General features: G+C 39.4%; 1 protein-coding gene across 1 annotated transcript in view; it reads right to left on the bottom strand.

Moving 5' to 3' along the window:
* LOC308682283 (uncharacterized protein) overlaps nucleotides 1–23064 on the bottom strand; it is a 38493-nt gene that overhangs the window by 5458 nt on the left and 9971 nt on the right. The window contains exons 2-3 of the mRNA XM_081351923.1: nucleotides 12266–14030; nucleotides 1014–2299 (exon numbers count right to left, since the gene is read on the bottom strand). Of these exons, the coding sequence (XP_081208049.1) occupies nucleotides 2272–2299; nucleotides 12266–14025 (1788 nt within the window). The 5' untranslated portion in view covers nucleotides 14026–14030 and the 3' untranslated portion in view covers nucleotides 1014–2271. The remainder of the gene's footprint in view (nucleotides 1–1013; nucleotides 2300–12265; nucleotides 14031–23064) is intronic.

The raw sequence follows: 23064 nt of genomic DNA, 5'->3' as shown, positions 1-23064 counted from the left end.
CTCTTTACCTCTGTTCCACCTCCCTCTCCTCTTCACCTCTGTTCCACATTCTCTTCCACCTCCCTCTCCTCTTCACCTCTGTTCCATTTCCTCCTCCCTCTCCTCTTCACCTCTGTTCCACATTCTCTTCCACCTCCCTCTCCTCTTCACCTCTGTTCCACATCCATCTCCCTCTCCTCTTCACCTCTGTTCCACATTCTCTTCCACCTCATTCTCCTCTTCACCTCTGTTCCATTTCCACCTCCCTCTCCTCTTCACCTCTGTTCCACATTCTCTTCCACCTCATTCTCCTCTTTACCTCTGTTCCATTTCCACCTCCCTCTCCTCTTCACCTCTCTGTTCCATTTCCACCTCATTCTCCTCTTCACTTCTGTTCCATTTCCACCTCCCTCTCCTCTTCACCTCTCTGTTCCATTTCCACCTCATTCTCCTCTTCACCTCTCTGTTCCACATTCCCTTCCACTTATTCTCCTCTTCACCACTGTTCCATTTCCACCTCCCTCTCCTCTTCACCTCTATGTTCAATTTCCATCTCATTCTCCTCTTCACCTCTGTTCCACATTCCCTTCCACCTCCCTCTCCTCTTCACCTCTCTGTTCCACATTCACTTCTACCTCATTCTCCTCTTCACCTCGGTTCCATTTCCACCTCCCTCTCCTCTTCACCCCATTCTCTTCTTCACCTCTCTGTTCCATTTCCACAAAAGCATTTTGTCTGCACTATTTCTTAACCAAAAAGGACACAGTAAATAGTTGTTACACTACATCCTTATGCATCACTTTCGCTTTTCCCAAATCACTGAAGTGACCTCGGCGTCCGGGTTAGCGGTAACATGAATCTGTCAACATTCCTGTTGTTGGTTGAACACAAGTTAACATATCAATCAACAAAGTGTCCTGTGCTCACCACACACCGGCTAAAGGTGGAGAGGAGAGATTTGGCTATAGGGTGATGTGTGGCTAACTTACACAGAAGACACTTTGTTGCTCAGCACATGAAAATAAACTACTTACCATGTTCTCAGACTGTGTTGAAGTGGTTTCTCCACTGCATGGATCTTCATGTGTAGATTCAGGCGACTTTTAATACAGAAACTTTTCCCACACTGATCCCACGCGTACAGCTTCTCTCCAGTGTGGATCATCTCATGTGTTTTCAGAGATGATGAATGACTGAATCTCTTGTCACAGTGTGAACACTTGTAAGGTTGTTCTCCAGTGTGGATCATCTCATGTGTTTTCAGATTTGATGGCTGACTGAATCTCTTGTCACAGTGTGAACACTTGTAAGGTTTCTCTCCAGTGTGGATCATCTCATGTGTTTTCAGAGTTGATGGCTGACTGAATATCTTGTCACAGTGTGAACACTTGTAAGGTTGTTCACCAGTGTGCATCTTCTAAATGTGTTTTCAGATTTGCTGAATGACTGAATCTCTTGTCACAGTGTGAACACTTGTAAGGTTTTTCTCCAGTGTGGATCCTCTCATGTGATTTCATATGTGCTGGCTGACTAAATCTCTTGTCGCAGTGTGAACACTTTTAAGGTTTTTCCCCAGAGTGGATCCTCTGGTGCAGTTTTAAACCGTTTGCTGTAGTAAAAGTCTTCTCACACTCAAAGCACATGTACTCTCTCACAATAGTGTGAATTTTCTGATGTGCGTTTAAATATGACAGAAGTGAAAAACTTTTTCCACACACAGAACATAATTGTGGCTTCTCCTTAGTATGAACTGTCAGGTGTGTCTTCAGGACTGATGCACAGATAAATGTTTTGCCACAGTGATCACATGAGAACGGCTTCTCTCCGGTGTGGATCCTCATGTGTTGATTACGACTTGATATGTGTGTGAAACTCTTCCCGCATTGATCACATGAGAACGGCTTATCTCCGGTGTGGATCCTCGTGTGACACTCAAGACTTTGTTTGGTTGTGACACTCTTTCCACACTGAGTGCAGGTGTAAGATTTCTTGGCTCTTCTTTCCTTTAAAAATGTCAGTTCTCCACTCTCTTCCTTCACTTCACTCAGTTCTTCACTCTCCTCCTTTACTCCACTTAGTTCTTCACTCTCCACCTTCACTTCCATCAGTTCTCCACTCTCTTCCTTTACTTCACTCAGTTCCCCACTCTCCTCCTCCACTTCACTCAGTTCTTCACTCTCCTCCTCCACTTCACTCAGTTCTTCACTCTCCTCCTTCACTTCACTCAGTTCTTCACTCTCCTCCTTCACTTCCATCAGTTCTTCACTCTCCTCCTTCACTTCCATCAGTTCTTCACTCTCCTCCTTCACTTCCATCAGGTCTGACATAAAAGAAAAAAATATTAAATTTAATTTTCAGTACATCAAAATAATTAACCGAGAGAAATATAAAGTGAAAGGACATGAAAGTGAGCCTTGATCTAATGGTAGAAAGTAGACAACTGCTATAAAATATTTTTTATTTATTTTTTTATTTTTATTTTTTATTTTTTCCACATCTGATCCAAGATGGCGCTCCCCTGTGTGCGACGTCGCGTAGCCCTTAGAATCAACTGGTTGTTGGTGTTACTTTTGTTATTTTTACTGTTATTCACACATCACGTAAAGGCAACAGTAAGACCTAGTGTCTGGTACGATTGGGACACGTTGTTTTCTTTACAAGAGCAAAGCCATTGGGGAACACTCGATTACACAGCGCTGGATTTACACCCGGAACTGTTACGCCAAAACAACGTGCAGCAAGTCTATTCCGGGAGCCAGACTCAAGCGAGAGCCTATACTGGCTTCAACAGACCGAAGCGCAAACGAGGGAGACGGGGAGGAACCGAGCGAAAGCTCAGAGAGCTTGTTACCAAAGGGAGGCTAACACTCCCTGTAATTCTGTTTGCAAACGTCCAGTCATTGGGAAATAAAATGGATGAACTGCACGCAAGATTATCAGCTGAGCGGTACCTGAGAAACTGTTCCCTATTATGCTTCTGTGAGACGTGGCTGGGGGAGGAAATCCCTGATGAACCTCTAACACCGGAGGGTTACACCATCTTCAGAGCTGACAGGCGTGCTGCAGACTGTGGAAAGAGACGCGGAGGAGGAACTGCCGTTCTAGTAAACCAGTCCTGGTGTACGGATAACAAGGTCATCTCTCAGCACTGCTCTGAAGACGTGGAATTTCTAACCTTGAAGTGTAGGCCGTTTTATCTACCCAGGGAGCTACACTGCATCATTGTAAGTGTTGTGTACATCCCCCCCTCTGCTAAGGAGGAGGTTGCACTAAACATTTTACACAACATGGTCAGTAAACATGAAAATGAGTATCCTGAAGCTGCTTTTATAATCTTAGGAGATTTTAATCACTGTAATCTTCGTAAAGTCATTCCAAAACTGTATCAATATGTGACGTTTCCTACTAGAGGTAATAAAACACTGGATCACTGCTACTGTAACTTAAAAAATGCATACGCAGCTGAACCCAAACCTCATTTTGGGAAGTCTGATCACATTGCTATCCTACTTAAGTCCATATACATAAACAGGTTAAAGGCTATCCCTGCCACCACTCGTACTGTTCATGCTTGGACTGACAGTGCTATGGCCAGCCTTCAGGGGTGTCTGGAGGCCACGGATATGAACATCTTCAAGGAGGCCACAGACAATATTCATGATTATACAGAGACTGTCAGTGACTATATCAGCTGGTGTACCTCCTTATGGGTTCCTGTACGTACTGTCCATATTTTTCCAAACCAAAAGTCGTGGTTTAATGCTGACGTACGGAAAAAAATCAAGGAAAGACGGTTGGCTTTCAAGTCTGGTAACAAAGAAGAGTATAAAAGGGCCAAATATGAACTGCGAAAGTCCATCAAAGCAGCAAAAAGGGCACGCTCCCTAAAACTTGAAAGCCTCCATCTACAGAACAACACACACATTATGTGGAAGGAAATCCAGTCTATCACAGACTACAATTAGAAGCACTAACATCACCAAGGTCATAGACGCCACCCTGCCGGACAGCCTCAACAACTTTTACTGCAGATTCGACAGGATGAATTCGGACACACCCTCCAAACTCCCCCATAGTGCTGAGGACATTGCTCTACAGGTGACACACACACAGGTGCTGAGGGCTCTAAAGCAGGTTAACCCCCGCAAGGCTGGGGGACCTGACGGAGTGTCGCCCAGAGTCCTGAAGTCCTGTGCTGAACAATTAGCAGGTGTGTATACAGACATTTTCAACCAGTCCCTGTCACAAGCGGTAGTTCCACGTCTGTTCAAGTCCTGTTATGTGATACCAGTTCCTAAGAAACCTGACGCTTCAACCCTAAATGACTTTAGGCCTGTGGCCCTAACACCAGTTGCCATGAAGTGCCTAGAAAAGTTGGTTCTGACACATAAATTCTTTCATCCCAGACACTGCAGATCCATTTCAGTTTGCATACCGTCCGAATAGATCAGTGGACGATGCAGTAGCCTTTGTTTTACACCACACACTTCTACATCTGGACTATAACAGAACATATGTTAGGATGCTGTTTCTAGACTATAGCTCCGCCTTTAATACCATCCGTCCTGCAAAACTCATTGTAAAGTTAATAGACCTCGGATTGCCGGCCACTACCTGCAATTGGATTTTAGACTTTCTTCTAAACAGACTGCAGGTGGTAAAGATGGGAGGGATAATATCAGGAAATCTCACAGTTAGCACAGGCACTCCCCAAGGCTGTTGCCTCAGCCCCAAGCTCTTTACATTATACACACATGACTGCGTCTCCACTCAGGACAGCTCACTCGTCATTAAATATGCAGATGACACGACCATCTTGGGCCTTATTAAGGGGGGAGATGAGACAGGGTATAGGGAACTGGCCAATGACATCATGGTCTATGGAGAGGAAAATGACCTGTTCCTCAATGTAGACAAGACCAGAGAGCTCGTTATAGACTTCAGGAAGAAAAGCCCTCCTCTGCAGCCACTCACCATCAAGGGCACTGTGGTGGAGAGGGCCAACAGCCACAAATTCCTGGGCCTGCATTTGACATCTAACTTGAGCTGGACTACAAACACTGTTACCACAGTGAAGAAAGCTCAAAAACGACTGTATTTTATCAGGCTTTTGAAGAAGGCTGGGCTTGGGATGAGCCCTCTTACTCATGCCTACAGAGGACTTATAGAAACTGTCCTGACATATGGCATTACCGTGTGGTTTGGAAATGCAACACGGGCAGAGAAGAAGTCTCTCCAAAGAGTTATAAAGACTGCAGAGAGAATCATTGGGACAAACCTCACACCCATGACTGAACTGTACACAGAGCGCTGTAAGAAGAAAGCTGAGTCCATACTTGGTGACATTCATCACCCAGCTCACTCACTTTTGAAGCCCAGACACAAAACCTACAGCCTGAGACATATAAGAGCGGACAGTATCATCACACATAAAACACGTTTCTATAACAGCTTTTATCCAGCAGTGGTGAGACTAATGGCTAACTCATAGCAATAGGGTATATATGGTATATAGGGCTAGCATGCACTGGTGCACTGTTTATTTATTCATTAATTTATTTATATGTGTGTAGATATGTGTATATGTATGTATGTATGTATGTATATATATATATATATATATATATATATATATGTGTGTGTATGTGTGTGTGTGTGTGTGTGTGTGTGTGTGTGTGTGTGTGTGTGTGTGTGTGTGTATGTATGTATGTATGTATGTATGTATGTATGTATGTATGTATGTATATATATATATATATATATATATATATATATATATATATATATATATATATATGTATGCATATATTGACTCTAAGGGTGATGCAGTACAATTCCTATGTATGTGTACAATTCTTTTTGTGCTCTGCAAATGGCAAATAAAACTTTGAACCTTGAACCTTATGATAATTTGATGCCTTTTTATAAATTGATTAGGCTATATGTCCTTGAAAATTTCCATGATTGTGAAGAGATGGAAAAGTTGGCGTCAAAAGGCAAGTGAATGGTGACGAATTGATAATTTGCATTTGCCTATTATTATCTGTCTACAGAAATATGAAAGGAATTGCCAAAATCTGTAATTGTTTCAATACTTTTGGAGGGGACTGTATATGTTTTACATCCAAGATGAATATGAGGGAAGAGATCAACATTTCAGCTTTTATTTCCAGGTATTTACATCTGGATCTGATACACAACTTAGTCAAGTCAAGTTTATTTATATAGCGCTTTTCACAATACAGATTGTAACAAAGCAGCTTCACAGTATTAAATTAAAATAATACATCAATGCTTGTTTCTAGTGGAAAACGTCCACGTTTGGTAATGCTGATCAATAGAATTATTGATTGATTGATTAATTAAATGAAACATCCCAAATATCCCCAACTGAGCAAGACAAAGGCAACAGTGGCAAGGAACCGAAAAACTCCATCAGGTGACATAATGGAGGAAAAAAATCCTTGGGAGAACCCAGGCTCAGTCGGGGGCCAGTTCTCCTCTGGCGTTTATGAACTAGAGGTCGGATTTAACTGTAAGATTAAAAGTATTATATGAATGCCTGGCTGAAGAGATGCGTCTTTAATCTAGTTTTAAACTGGGAGAGCGAGTCCGAGCAACAAACAGTATCAGGAAGGCTATTCCAGAGTTTTGGAGCTAAATGTGAAAATCCTCTCCCTCCTTTGGTGGATCTGGATATCCTAGGAATGACCAAAAGCCTCGAATTTAGTGATCTTAAAGAGCGCGATGGATTATAGGGTGATAGAAGATCCGTTAAATAGACGGGAGCTAAGCCGTTTAGGGCTTTATAAGTCAGTAGCAATACCTTGTAATTAATACGGAACTTTATAGGTAACCAATGTAGTGATGATAAAATTGGTGTTATATGATCATATTTTCTTGATCTAGTAAGAACTAGCGGCGGCATTCTGGACTAACTGTAGCTTGTTTATTGAGGATGCAGGACAACCAGCTAATAAAGCATTACAGTAATCTAGTCTTGAGGTCATGAATGCATGAACTAACTTTTCTGCATCAGAAACTGATAGCATGTTACGTAGCTTAGCAATGTTTCTAAGGTAGAAAAAGGCTGTTCTTGTAACATGAAATATGATTTTCAAAAGACAGGTTGCAGTCGAGTTTAACACCCAGGTCTTTTACTGTAGAGGATAAAGTGACAGGACATCCTACTATGTTAAAGTTGTAGTGTGAGAGGTTTTGTGGGCAGTTTTTTTAACCGATGATTAGTACCTCTGTCTTGTCTGGATTTAATAAAAGAAAATTGCGCGTCATCCAATCTTTTATATCTTTAACACACTGTCAATTTGGATAATTTAGAGTTTTTATCTGGCCGTGATGAAATATAGATTTGAGTGTCATCATGAAAGTTCATGAAATCATTACTACTAAACTGTAACGGAATATTTTGTTCAGGTGTCATCTGTTTATTTGTTAGTCTAGCCACGGTGTTAAATAAAAACCTAGGATTGTTTTGGTTGTTTTCTATTAGTTTGCGGAGGTGCTCAGCCCTGGCCACTTTAAGGGCCTTTTTATAACGTCAAGGTCAAGGTTAAGGTCACTTTTATTTATATAGCACCTTAAAACAGCATTTCTGCTGACCAAGGTGCTTCACAGAAACACGATAAAAACACAAAAAACACAATAAAAACAAAAGTCGTTTTCAGTGCTGACATGAATAAAATATACATATAAAGAAGAAGACAACCTGACAGATTGAGGTAACAAATTCCACAGTCTAGGACCAAGAACGGAGAACGCTCTGTCACCTTTAGATTTCAGGCGAGAGTGCGGGATAGTTAATAATCTCTCAGATGATGACTACTGCATGTTTGAAACAAGATGGAACAGAGCACGTCTGTAAATAACTGTTAATGACAGAAATAATATTTGGTGCAACTGAGTCCAGGACTTCCTTTAACAATGTAGTTGGTATAACGTCAAGTGAACAAGTGGTCGATCTTAAACTGGACACTATATTCGATAGTTCCGCATGTGAGATTGGATTGAAGTGAGAAAATTTAGCTCTATTCAAAGGCAGATGCCAGACCTTCTGGGATGGATTCGGGACAATCTGGGATTTGATGCAAAGGATTTTGTTAATGAAGAAGCTGCAAAACTTCTCACACAACTCTGGGCTCTGAGCAACACCAATCTCAGTAGAAGAATTTAATACTGAATTTATAGTAGCGAACAAAAACTTTGGACAGTGGGAATTTTGAGAAATCAAGTTAGAAATATATTTAGATCTTTGCAAAGCGGCCTCCTCTTGAAATTTAACTAAGGAATGTTGCAATAGCTGATAAGAGATTTGTAATTTGTCCTTCCTCAATTTTCTTTCTGCCCTTCTACACTCCTTCCTTAAAGAACGAACTTTGTTCATCCAAGGCTGTTTTTTAGGTTTACGTATCCTGACTTTATTTTTGGGCAATTTCATTTAAAATTCCAGTACATGATGTATTAAAACTAAGCACCAAGTCATTAACATCAGGATACTGTGTAGTGACACCTACAGGGAGTTCTATGAAAGCCTCAATAAACTGTGCAGCAGTAGAATGATTAATAACTCTAGACAGGTAAGTGGAAGACTTGTGTTCAGATTTTAAAGTAGGGATAGAACAATCAAATATTATTGGCAGATGATCAGACAAACCAGCATCACGAATGTCAATGTTTGTTATAGGAAAGCCTGAAGTCATAACAAGGTCAAGTGTGTGACCCTGCATATGTGTAGGATCGGAAATATATTGTGTTAAGTTAAAAGAATCTAAAAGTTGAGTAAACTCTCTTACAATTGGCTTATGTGGGCAACAAACATGTACATTGGAATTACCTAGAAGCAAAACATCATCAGCTTTTGTGGCCAAAAAAGATCAGAGAACTCTTTTAAAAAATCCTTATTGTATTTTGGAGCTCTGTAAATTAGAGCACAAAGCACAGGTTTCGGTATATCCACATTACACAGTAAAGCCTCAAAACTGGAATAAGAGTCTATAGAGAGAGGCTTACATGAAAATAAGTTTCTAAAAATCACTGCGACCCCCCCACCACGACTAAAAGTTCTAGGGCAGCTGATTTATTTACAGTTCGTGGGACAGAGTTCAGATAAAGTTCGATCATCTGAAGTGAGCCATGTTTCAGTAATTAAAAGAAAATCCAAGTTATTTGATGAGAAAAAGTCATTCAACAGAATGAAGTTTTGTTTGTAACAGATCTGGCGTTTATCAAAGCCAATTTCAGTGTCGGTATGTTTTCTCCCAATAAAGAGGATTTATGAAGTGAGGTTTTTGGTACGAAACGGAGGGAGCCAAAATTCACACCACGCTGTAATTTTTTACAGCTCAGGACATACCGCTTTGTAGACCATACAACAGGTATCTGCCGAGAACTTGCAGTGGAAGCTGGATAACTTGACCGGGAGCCCCGGTGAACATATCTCAGACGTCGGGTGATCCCCAACTCAACGCACCGTGAATAAGTGCTTGGCGTCAGATGAAACTCAGATCAACCATTCAAACGCTTGAGTTCTAATGCAGTGTAGCTGACTAACACACCGCTACATGCCGGTGGTGAAGACATTTCAAGGGGGTAACGTACACTATTCCAAGTGACGAAAATCAACAAAACAGTCAATTGGAATTGCAAAACAGTCCAGCTGCCGCACAACAATATGGTCATGATTCAGTTCCTCCGTAGAAAAACACTCACCATGCACTGAGTCTAATAGACATCCAAATGACTGTCAATAATATTCATCAGTGCTTGGTCCATGAAGATTACCTCCTTTTACCGGATTACAACTCCACGATGATGAACAGCAAAACGGTGATCCACTCAAGCAGGTGTCATGCATGAAGCTATTCCGAAAATGGTCCCAAAATGTAAATCCTTAAATCCAATCTGTTGATCCACAGTGTAACAAGATGACGCAGACCTCTTGGAGCGCTTTTTTTTGTCCCAGACACGACTTCAACGTGCGCAACAAGCGCAATCGAGCGGCAGCTCAAAAAAAATAAATAAATAAATAATAATAGTAATTTGGAGACAGATTAAAACAAACTTTTTAAAACTAGTAAAAGTAAATCAAAGCAAATTAAAATATAAAAACCCGGAGAGTAGCGGCAGACATACACGCACAGCGCACACTCTTCGGAAGTCAAGTCTAATTCAAACATTACATACTGTCTTTCCATGCGATTCTAAAGACATCTAAATTAGTTTGTTTCCATTTACGCTCTAAATTATGGGTTTCTCTCTTTAGAACATGCGTAGTATTGTTGTACCATGGTGCTTTAATTTTTTACTTTTTTAATCTAATGGGTGCAACAATATCCAATGTTCCAGAGAGAATGGTGCTCATAGTGCTATGATTCCTCTAGTTCATCTGTTTGTTTGGGTTCACTGAGCAGCTGAGACAGATCAGATAAGCAGTTTGAAAAATTATCTTTGGTGGATAGAAGGATTGTTCTGCCTGATCGATAACGTGGCACAGCATGATATATTACAGCAGTACGTAATATGCAAGTTACCATATAATGGTTAGTGACATCGTCACTTTGTGGAATGATATCTATATCGGTTGGATCGGTTCCATGTGATATAATTAAATCAAGTGTATGATTAAAACGATGAGTTGGTCCGGTAACGTTTTGCTTGACCCCAAAGGAGTTTAATAAATCTGTAAACGCAGCCCCTAATGCATCATTTGGATTATCTACATGTATGTTAAAATTTCCAACAATTAATGCTTTATCGACATTGACTAATAGGTCTGAGAGAAAATCTAAAAACTCTTTTAGGAAATCAGTGTAAGGCCCAGGCAGTTTATATATGGTAGCCAAGGCTAGAGATAATAGGGAAGTTTTTCTAACATCTAAGAGTGTAACATTTAGTACAAGTACTTCAAACGAAATAAACTTATAACCCGTTTTCTGAGTAACATTGAGAATATCTTTATAGATTGTTGCAACACCACCGCCACGACCAATCAGACGGGGCTCGTGCTTATAGGAGTATCCAGATGGAGTAGACTCATTTAGACCGAAATAATCATTTGGTTTAAGCCAGGTTTCAGTAAGGCAAAGTACATCGAAGCTATTATCTGTGACTATTTCATTTTTTAATAACTGCCTTAGGTGTGAGTGATCTAATGTTTAGAAGACCTAGCTTTAGAAATTGTTTTTGTTTACTAATAGCAACATTTTCTGTTTTAATAACAATTAGATTTTTCCTAGATCCTGCAGTAAATTTATTATTTGATCTCACTAAACGAGGAATAGACACAGTTTCTATGCAATATTCTACACTAGAATTTATATCAGTTAAATTGGTGCAGCAAAGACTATGATTTGGACTTTTGGTTACTAGTCAAAATGTATTTAATAACATCTTGTTCATGTCACACGTAAAGTTGTCCGTGTCTCAAGCTCATAACTGGAGTCACTAATCATTTAGATTTTTGCTACTGCTCTTAGTAGTACTGTATATTAAGAAAGACATTTCCCAATCCCCGGAAATGTACATTTCTTAAGAGTTAATTAACAATTAATCCTGATTGTTCACGGGACAAACAGGCTAATTGATTGTAATATTAACTTACGACATTAAGTTAATTATATTAACTGTTCATGCCAAATGTTCATAGTCAATTATAACCAGTTATTATTGATTAGGCCTATTCATATTTCATTGAGCTAATATGCTACACCACCACAAAATCAGTCATTTTGATCGCAAAAATCACAAAAAATTGTGAAATCCTGGAGGGACTGAATTAGTTCATGCGTTCATGACCTCAAGGCTAGATTATTGTAATGCTCTACTGGGTGGTTGCCCTGCACACTTAATAAACAAACTACAGCTGGTCCAAAACGCAGCAGCTCGACTTCTTACCAGAACCAGGAAGTATGACCATATTAGCCTGGTTCTGTCAACACTGCACTGGCTGCCTATTAAACATTGCATCAATTTTAAAATATTGCTGATTACTTACAAAGCACTAAATGGTTTAGCTCTGCAGTACTTGAGCGAGCTCTTAACGCATTATAGTCCTTCACGTCTATTGCAATCTCAAACTTCCGGCCAGTTATTAATACAGAAATAGACAAAATAGACATTACTGTTGGTTGAACACAAGTTAATAGACATCAACAACCGGCACACCACATACCAGCTAAAGGTGGAGAGGAGAGATTTGGCTATAGGGTGGTGTGTGGCTAACTTCAAAGTAGAGACTTTGTTGCTCAGCACATGAAAATAAACTACTTACTGTGATCTCAGACTGCGCTTAAGTGGTTTCTCCACTGCATGGATCTTCATGTGTAGATTCAGGTGACTTTTAATAGAGAAACTCGACCCGCATTGATCACACGTGTGCGGCTTCTCTCCAGTGTGGATCCTCTCATGTGTTTTCAGATTTGCTGAATGACTGAATCTCTTGTCGCAGTGTGAACACTTGTAAGGTTTCTCTCCAGTGTGGATCATCTCATGTGTTTTCAGATTTGCTGAATGACGGAATCTCTTGTCGCAGTGTGAACACTTGTAAGGTTTTTCTCCAGTGTGGATCCTCTCATGTGTTTTCAGATGTGCTGAATGACTAAATCTCTTGTCACAGTGTGAACACTTGTAAGGTTTCTCTCCAGTGTGGATCCTCTCATGTGTTTTCAGAGTTGATGACTGACTGAATCTCTTGTCACAGTGTGAACACTTGTAAGGTTGTTCTCCAGTGTGGGTCTTCTTGTGTGTTTTCAGATATGCTGATCGACTGAATCTCTTGTCACAGTGTGAACACTTGTAAGGTTTCTCTCCAGTGTGGATCCTCTCATGTGTTTTCAGAGATGATGACTGACTGAATCTCTTGTCACAGTGTGAACACTTGTAAGGTTGTTCTCCAGTGTGAATCATCTCATGTGTTTTCAGATTTCCTAACAGACAGAATCTCTTATCACAGTGTGAACACTTGTAAGGTTGTTCTCCAGTGTGGATCATCTCATGCGCTTTCAGAGATGATGGCTGACTGAATCTCTTGTCACAGTGTGAACACTTGTAAGGTTGTTCTCCAGTGTGGATCCTCTCATGTGTTTTCAGATTTGATGGCTGACTGAATCTCTTGTCACAGTGTGAACACTTGTAAGGTTTCTCTCCAGTGTGGATCCTCTCATGTGTTTTCAGATGTACTGGCTCATTGAATCTCTTGTCACAGTGTGAACACTTGTAAGGTTGTTCTCCAGTGTGGATCCTCTCATGTGTTTTCCGATTTCCTAACAGACTGAATCTCTTGTCACAGTGTGAACACTTGTAAGGTTGTTCTCCAGTGTGGATCCTCTCATGTGTTTTCAGATGTACTGGCTGACTGAATCTCTTGTCACAGTGTGAACACTTGAAAGGTTGTTCTCCAGTGTGGATCCTCTCATGTGTTTTCCGATTTCTTAACAGACTGAATCTCTTGTCACAGTGTGAACACTTGTAAGTTTTTTCTCCAGTGTGGATTCTCTGGTGCAGTTTTAAACTGTTTGCTGTAGTAAAAGTCTTCTCACATTCACAAATTGTCAGTTCTTCACTCTCCTCCTTCACTTCACTCAGTTCTTCACTCTCCTCCTTCACTTCACTCAGTTCTTCAGTCTCCTCCTTCACTTCACTCAGTTCTTCACTCTCCTCCTTTACTTTACTCAGTTCTTCACTCTCCTCCTTCACTTCAATCAGCTCTTCACTCTCCTCCTTCACTTCCATCAGTTCTTCACTCTCCACCTTCACTTCAATCAGCTCTTCACTCTCCACCTTCACTTCACTCAGTTCTTCAGCCTCTTCCTTCACTTCACTCAGTTCTTCACTCTCCTCCTTCACTTCACTCAGTTCTTCACTCTCCTCCTTTACTTTACTCAGTTCTTCACTCTCCTCCTTCACTTCAATCAGCTCTTCACTCTCCTCCTTCACTTCCATCAGTTCTTCACTCTCCACCTTCACTTCAATCAGCTCTTCACTCTCCTCCTTCACTTCCATCAGTTCTTCACTCTCCTCCTTCACTTCCATCAGGTCTGACATGAAAAAAAAAAAAGAAATTAAATTCAGTACATCAAAATAATTAACCGAGAGAAATATAAAGTGAAAGGACATGAGAGTGAGTCCTGATGTAATGGTAGAATGTAGACAAGAGCTATAAAATATTATGATATTTTGATGCGTCGCATCAATTGATGCGTCGCGTCTGAACGCGCTGTTGTCTTTGGAACTCTATCAATTTGATTTATAATTCTTGATTTTTCCCTTTAAACTCACTTACAATGAACATTTTCTACTTTTCCTCACTGAGAAGCACTACTGCTCAAACCTATAGTTACAACGCGGACTGTTGAGCAGACGCGTCTTAAGCCTATTAGTGATCCAAGGCCGGATACTCATAGGTTACGTCCGTGGATCACGGCTGAACGCGTCTTCTCCACACTCACTTACAAACAAACATGGCGAATATATCAGATGTAAGTAGTCTACCTCTTGGTGCAGGTGAGGACACATTTAAGCTGCACGCATTGCAGTCTGAGCTGGAAGCTGTTGAGAAACAGATCCACGACCTTTTAGTGAGGCACGCCGAGCTGATAGACCGGCGGTTAGCTCTTGAAACATCACGTGCCGATGCACACAAATCAGAGACTAACGTTACCAACCCGCTGACTCCGACCTCGTCTACTCCGTGCATTTCTCAACATCGGTCCCGAGTGTTGAGGTCGCAATCAGCCATGCTCTTGCCCCCAACTGACTTCCCCAAATGGTACAAAACACAAATGGTCCCGAGAACTAAGACTATGTAACATTCACACACAGTTCAGCTCTTAGTTGGAAGATCAAAGATGATATAAACAACAAATGGTCACGAGAACTAAGATAACGTAACATTCACACACAGTTCAGCTCTTAGTTGGAAGATCAAAGACTAACAAGACCCCTGACTATTACAATGTTTAGACCGCTGATTTAAAGCTGACTTGCATTAAAGGGTAAATTAAATTTGATATTCCACAATAGCAAGCTGATAAGTTAGATGCTAAATAAGCTAGCATAACTTTATTTACCACATAAGTAGGGCTGGGTGGTATGATGGTATATATCGGTACCGCGGAAGAAAATGTCAACCGTAACAGATTTTTTTATTCTGTGTATTCCGTGACATGTAAATAAGTAGGCGTGGTTAACTCACGTACAGCGTGCGTGAGACTGAGACACTGATATTTGTCAAAGAAACATGAAGAATGACCAAGAGGATCCACAAAAGGAATTACGTTTTCAAAATTAACGTGATATTTTCGGGGGGAAAGGCGCAGAAGTCAACTAGAGCAGTGCAGCACACTGAAAGTTTAGAGAGAGACACACATGCTCGCAACAGGGCTTACTTGACAACAAGTTCATATATCAATATTGTAACGAATAGAAATAACCTTAAATAATGTATTTATCCGTCTCTTATGTGTACAGTGGACACGCAAGCGGTTGCCGTGGTAATGAATATTTCCAAAATTCCCCCGCTTAACTTCCCATGGAAATTTACCAGAAACTTTCTGGAAATTTTCCACCCCTTTACAACCCTACTTACACCCAAGTGGATTCGGAAGTGGATCTTCTGTCGGATAACATCTCCAAAATGTTAAATACCATTAGATGACTAGTAAACAAAAGTCCAAATCATAGTCTCTCCTGCACCAATTTAAATGATATATACTAGTGTAGAACATTGCATAGAAACTGTGTCTATTCCTCGTTTAATGAGATCAAATAATAATTCTACTGCAGCATCTAGGAAAAATCTAATTGTTATTAAAACAGAAAATGTTGCTATCAAACAAAAACTATTTTTAAAGCTAAGTCTACTAAACATTAGATCACTCACACCTAAGGCAGTGATTGTAAATGAAATAGTCACAGATAATAGCTTCGATGTACTTTGCCTTACTGAAACCTAGCTTAAAACAAATGATTATTTCGGTCTAAATGAGTCTACTCCATCTGGATACTCCTATAAGCATGAGCCCCGTCTGATTGGTCGTGGCGGCGGTGTTGCAACAATCTATAGAGATATTCTCAATGTTACTCAGAAAACGGGTTATAAGTTTATTTCGTTTTAAGTACTTGTACTAAATGTTACGCTCTTAGATGTTAGAAAAACTTCCCTATTATCACTAGCCTTGGCTACTGTATATAGACCGCCTGGGCCTTACGCTGATTTCCTAAAAGAGTTTGCAGATTTTCTCTCAGATCTATTGGTCAATGTCGATAAAGCATTAATTCTTGGAGATTTTAACATACACGTAGATAATTCAAATGATGCGTTAGGGGCTGCATTTATAGATTTATTAAATTCCTTTGGGGTCAAGCAAAACGTCACCGGACCAACTCATCATTTTAATCATGCACTCGATTTAATTATATCATATGGAACCGATCCAACCGATATAGATATCATTCCACAAAGTGATGTCACTGACCATTACTTGGTAACTTGCATATTACGTACTGCTGTAATATGTCATGCTGCGCCACGTTATCGACCAGGCAGATTAATCCTTCCATCCACCATAGATAATTTCTCAAATTGCTTCTCTAATCTGTCTCATCTGCTGCCTGAACCCAAACAAACAGATGAACTAGAAGAACTAACTAGCACTACGAGCACCATTCTCTCTGGAACATTGGATGTTGTTGCACCCATTAAATTAAAAAAAGGTCAGAGAGAAAATTAAAGCACCATGGTACAACAATACTACACATGTTCTAAAGAGAGTAACCCGTAATTTAGAGCGTAAATGGAAACAAACTAATTTAGAGGTCTTTAGAATCGCATGGAAAGACAGTATGTCACATTATAAAAAGGCCCTAAAAGCGGCCAGGGCTGAGCACCTCCGCAAACTAATAGAAAATAACCAAAACAATCCAAGGTTTTTATTTAACACCGTGGCTAGACTAACAAATAAACAGACGTCACCCGAACAAAATAGCCCGTCACTGAGAAAATAGAAAACATCAGAACCACAATTGTAAACGTTCAATCCTCAATTGCGCCTTATAATTCAGTCTCAATTATCCCCCCGCAAGAACAATTACAGTGCTTTACAACTATAGAACAAAAAGAGTTAAATAAACTTATCACTTCATCTAAAACAACAACATGTTTATTAGATCCTATACCAACTAAACTACTGAAAGAAGTGTTACCTGTAGTGGAAGAGCCTCTCCTCAATATTATTAACTCATCTTTATCTTTAGGTCATGTTCCAAGAACATTTAAACTGGCAGTTATCTCAACCGTTTGGTAGACCACACTTTAACCCTCTGAGGTCGACAAACGCGCCGGCGCGTTTTGCTGGATTTTCTCCACATTGTAGCACTATAAACTTAAATTTCTCCGTCATTTATGGTCATACAGAAAAAAGAAATATAAAAAAAGAATCTGTGATATTTCTACTTTTGTATGTGTCCACTTACAATCAAATCAAAACATTGTGCTTTTGTAAAATAAAGAAAATAAACAGGGTGTGCGTTCTGCCTCTCTGTCGCGGTGAACTTCTTTTTCTTGAGCACGTCTATAAACTGAAACAAAACTCTGCGAATACTTGTCACACATTTATGAGCCATAAACCTTTATAAACATATAAGTGTGTACTTTTAAATTATCCGATTCAAAACGAAAACAAATATTCTCTGTTTAAGTAATTTGTATAAAACCAACAAGATGTCCAGATTCTCAAACGCTTGCTCATTACAGTTAATTTGGCCACGCCTACTCGCGCAAAAGAGATTCACATGCAAATCTCCACATGGAACGCGAACGCGCTCATTACCTCAACAACAAAACACTTCACTTCACTTTTCGTCGAGTTTGAAAGACGTGCCTGAGCTTACATTGGATTTACATCAGGAGAAGAAGAACGCGATTTGAAGACAAGAAAGATAAGGTAAGAATTTCTTACATATTAGTTTGCTATTGTTGCATAAATTTCACATTGCAGTTGAACTGTTGCTAGATGGTGAATATTATAATATTTAGACCCGTGTTTACTGTTACTGTGTTTGTGGATATCTGCTCAAACGTAGATATGTATTTGGTAACCATAATGTTTTATATTTGAGCGTGATCGCGTTTGAATGTATCTTATTTTGGATCGTGATCACGTTTGAATGTATCATATTTTGGATCGTGATCGCATTTGAATGTATCATATTTTGGATCGTGATCGCATTTGAATGTATCATATTTTGGATCGTGATCGCATTTGAATGTATCATATTTTGGATCGTGATCGCATTTGAATGTATCTTATTTTGGAACGTGATCACGTTTGAATGTATCATATTTTGGATCGTGATCGCATTTGAATGTATCATATTTTGGATCGTGATCACGTTTGAATGTATCATATTTTGGATCGTGATCGCATTTGAATGTATCATATTTTGGATCGTGATCGCGTTTAAATGTATCTTATTTTGGATCGTGATCACGTTTGAATGTATCATATTTTGGATCGTGATCACGTTTGAATGTATCATATTTTGGATCGTGATCGCATTTGAATGTATCTTATTTTGGATCGTGATCGCATTTGAATGTATCTTATTTTGGATCGTGATCACGTTTGAATGTATCATATTTTGGATCGTGATCGCATTTGAATGCATCATATTTTGGATTGTGATCGCATTTGAATGTATCATATTTTGGATCGTGATCGCATTTGAATGTATCATATTTTGGATCGCGATCGCGTTTGAAAAACAAACAGCTTCATGTTTTTACTATTATCTCATTTCATATGGACCACGAATGGAAACATTTTAAGTAACATGATAATCAATATATTTTTCTCTAGCTTAGTTGTTACTTAAATCTTTTGGAAGATTTATACTGTTATAGGTTATTATTATTTTATCCAGCACTGCGCATACTTAGCTTATGCCTACAAGGCACAACAAACCTGGTGTTCACTGTTCATTATATCTTGTTGGAAACATTTGTGTGTGTGTGTGTGTGTATTCTGTGAATTTTAAAAAACAATTTTAACCAGAAAAATCTAACATGTATTCCCAAAATCGTGCAGGCCTTTCTCTTGATATCAGTATGTTCACTTTTTTTTCAGGGCCCAGATGACACTGAGGACTGCTGAATTCAAAATTCACATGAGTCTCTGTACATGGTAAAGTGAAAATCAAACACCTTGGAAATTAAAGGTATGTATGTTTTTAGGAATGGCACAAAGGTCTCTGTCTTTGGATCATTGTTTTCAATAAGTGCTTTTTTGGCATGTGTTGTGTATCTTTGGACGATGCTGTGTTGTAAATAAATCCAAACAATTTAAAAGCCATTATTTTTTAAATCTCCTCATTTACAGTATTGTGCAAGGTTGCCCAGAATGACAGGGCCTGATAGCTCCTAATAGGGCCGTCAGGGGAGGTTCTTTGTCTTTCTCAGGTGAGAAAAGCTTACATATTAATGAGCTCTCGCATAAGGCTTTTTCACACAAAACACGTCGTAAAATTTTTAAATCAATATATTGTCTTATCTGAATGAGCAGTCAGGGTGATTTTCACATAGTTTTGCAGCAAATATTCTAGGCTACGTCATACAATTTTCAAAAGTCTTGTGAAGAAATAATCAGTATGGGTTTCATGGCCTTATTTCAGTGAGAATTTTTTTTTGTATTTTCACAAACCACGCATAAATGTCATTATCTCAAAACTACAAACTTTTACATACATGCTGTTGATATATTATTGTAGCAGAGTTTGTGCTGAATACAGTGTAATTAGACTTTAACCATGAAAATGTCACAAGAAACAGAAATAACCAGAAATGTCAGAGCATGTCAGAACACCTCCAGGGCCCAGAAAACAGCTCAGACCTCAGAGGGTTAAAATGCGGGCATACACTGTGCGATTTTCGTCCGATTTTGAGCCGAATTCTGACTCGTGCGACTCTTTTTCGGGTCGGGTCGATTTTCAGCTTTGTTATGCGTCGTTTGTCGTGCAGTGTTCGTGCAGTGTACAGGGGGAAACGAGAGGCCGGCAATCGGATGGTTGGAAGAATTTCTGGCATGTTACAAATTTTGGTCGCTCCTCGTGACTATATCGCACAATTGATGCAGAGCTACGAACTGATTGCCCTAAACTCAGTGTATTTTCCCTCACTGCGCCTGCGCGAACAGTTTCATCTGCAGCAAAAAAAAAAAAAAAAAACATAAAAAAGGGAGATCTTTCTGTAGTTCAAAGCTACAAATTACTGTTGCTTACCTCCAGTTCGTGTTGCAAAATGGATTAACCATTACCCACTTCTTCCAAGCCACCTGCGATGTACACTTTCACTGCCTCTTTTATTATTAAAAAATGTTTTTGAAATAAAGCGTTTTTTAATTTTCATTGATTAATTATTGCAGTGTTCGGACATATTATAGACTGTTAATAATTAATTATATGTGTATAATTCATTGTAATCGACCTAAATGTTTTAGAAAAATTTTAATGAGGAAAAGTAAAGCTTCAATGTAGGCTAATATTTTATTATCCTCACAGCGCGTTGGTTATGCGATGATGCGCTATGAAATTGCTGCGTGGCAATTTAATTATAATACCCTATCAGTTTAATGATACAAGTAGCCTTCCCTAATAATAATAATGATAATACAATAATACTAGCCTACTAATAATTTAATATATAAATTGGAAATGCTAAATCTTCTTGATATTGATAGCTGATGCTTGTTTTGACAATATCTCTGAATAGGCATGATATCGTCCATGATACACGCAACCCGTTACGAGGATTTACGTTCTGACCGTACAGTGTGAGCACATAAATCCTGAGCTTTGGCTTTACATCGCATGCAATCTACTTAGTTCACAGTGTGAGTAGGTTCCTTGCTGAAATCGCACAGACATTGCACAGTGTATGCCCGCCTTAAGTCACTATATTTAATTGAAAAATGCATCAAGCTTAACTCAACCTGAATGAGCCATCTCTATCGTTTGGTGTAGTTGTGCAATGCTATAAAAATCCACTAGATGGCACTAGATGGCCTTTTCATTGTTTCTTCAAACAGCACATGACACAGCGAAAATGAACTCATCCTTTGATGACGCATATCGGCGGGACTTTTAAAGGTAAAACTATTTTGTTGACATATCGTTTCAGAGGAGTTGTTAAACATAATGTAACTTAATTAAACAAAAATAAGTCTTATAAGGGTCAAATAATTTTTTCAAAACATGCTCTACCAAACAGTTGAGATGTCATTTTATGGTAGAGAAGCTAGCTAATGTTGGTAAAATTAGCTAATGTTGGTAAAATGAGCTAATGTTGGTAAAATGAGCTATTTACAATGAACAAAAGGGTAAGTGTTGTTAAAATGATACATTTAATATTATTCAATTACATATTTGATGAAAAATATTTGATCAATATAGTATCTCAAGATACTAACTCGTGGCCTCAAGATAGTAACTCGTGGCCTCAAGATACTAACTCGTGGCCTCAAGATAGTAAGTCGTGGCCTCAAGATAGTAAGTCGTGGCCTCAAGATAGTAAGTCGTGGCCTCAAGATAGTAAGTCGTGGCCTCAAGATAGTAAGTCGTGGCCTCAAGATAGTAAGTCGTGGCCTCAAGATAGTAAGTCGTGGCCTCAAGATAGTAACTTGTGGTCTTTTCAACTCGTGTTTTTTTGACAAAGTGGGACTAGGGGGGCTCCGTACTAATCAATTCTTACTAAAACTAAAACACACACACACACATACACACACTTGATGTGTTTGGAGCCATCAATAGCAGCCATCAGATTTTTTATTGGTCAAGAAATTGCACTTAATATGACTTGTTCTGAATGTTGTTCTTTTACTATGAACAGACATCTGAACCGTTTGGTAGAGGACTGTATCTAAAATACTGTAGGGTCTAATTTTAAAAAAAATATTGATTGTTGTTATTGTTATCATAATTGAATAAAAAATGAAAAAAAAAAATTTTTCCTTTGCTTTTTTCATGGTGCGTACCTTAACCCTCTAAGACCGACGGGGGCGCCGGCGCTCCCGTTTGCGTGTGTCTGTTTAAGAGCCTATAGAAACTGAAACCAAATGGCTAGCTCAATAATTCTTTTTGCATACAAAACCAGAGATGTAACATGTTCAGATCAAGCCTCCAACATGCTCCTGTTGCGTTGTTTTCACCCTCTAATGAGTCTGTACAAATTGCGTAATATGCGTTTCCAAAAAAACACACAAAAATGCATTGCACGTCTTTGCACACATGTTCAGAACACATGTTTTGTAGATCTGCGATTGATAGTTACGTCTTCCGATGGCTCATTGACGTATCACGTTCTGTGCACTATGACCCCAGGGTGTGTCGCATGCTGTGACGTCACAGGCTGCGTCATTTGACCATGCGTTTGACTCCCGTTTGACTCCAAATTTGCTATATGTTTCTTTCTTATCGTTATTGTCTTTTTTATCATTGCTTGATTAGATCATTTCTTTCACAAATACACTTTTACAAATACAAGTACATTCACACACACGCGCGCGCACGTAACATTATGTCTAAACGAAAGTACACGGACGCGGAGGTTTTGGCAATTCTAATTGCGTCCGATGCCGATGAACTCTCCGTGTGCTCATCGGCCCCTGATTCCGTTTCAAGTGGGGACGAAGCTGACTTTCTTGACGGTATAGATCCGTCCCAGGACATGTAAGTATATATTTATGAAATATAATTTGCTTTTGAGTTAGATAATAAACAAAACAAACATAGAATGAACTTGAGCTTATGACGCACCATTTACTCATTTAGTCAGTTCTATATTGCTATATTCTATATTACATTTCTATACAAAAACATCTAACTTACTTACCATTTTACTTACCTTTTTTGTTGTAGTGTTGAAACTGTTGGAGAGCCATTGGAGCCCTCTGAGCCACCCTGCACCTCTGAGTCACCCGGCACCTCTGAGCCATCCGTGCCAGTTTGCAGTGGGAGAGGTTATGGTCGGAGGGCTAACACCAGAGGCTACAGAAGTCGGAGCCAAAGGTCCCGTGGTAA

This window comes from Scardinius erythrophthalmus, assembly GCF_964197995.2.
Source record: "Scardinius erythrophthalmus genome assembly, chromosome: 1".
Lineage (NCBI taxonomy): Eukaryota > Metazoa > Chordata > Actinopteri > Cypriniformes > Leuciscidae > Scardinius > Scardinius erythrophthalmus.
The sequence above is the reverse complement of the archived record's forward strand: the minus strand, read 5'-3'. Positions and strand labels throughout refer to the sequence as shown.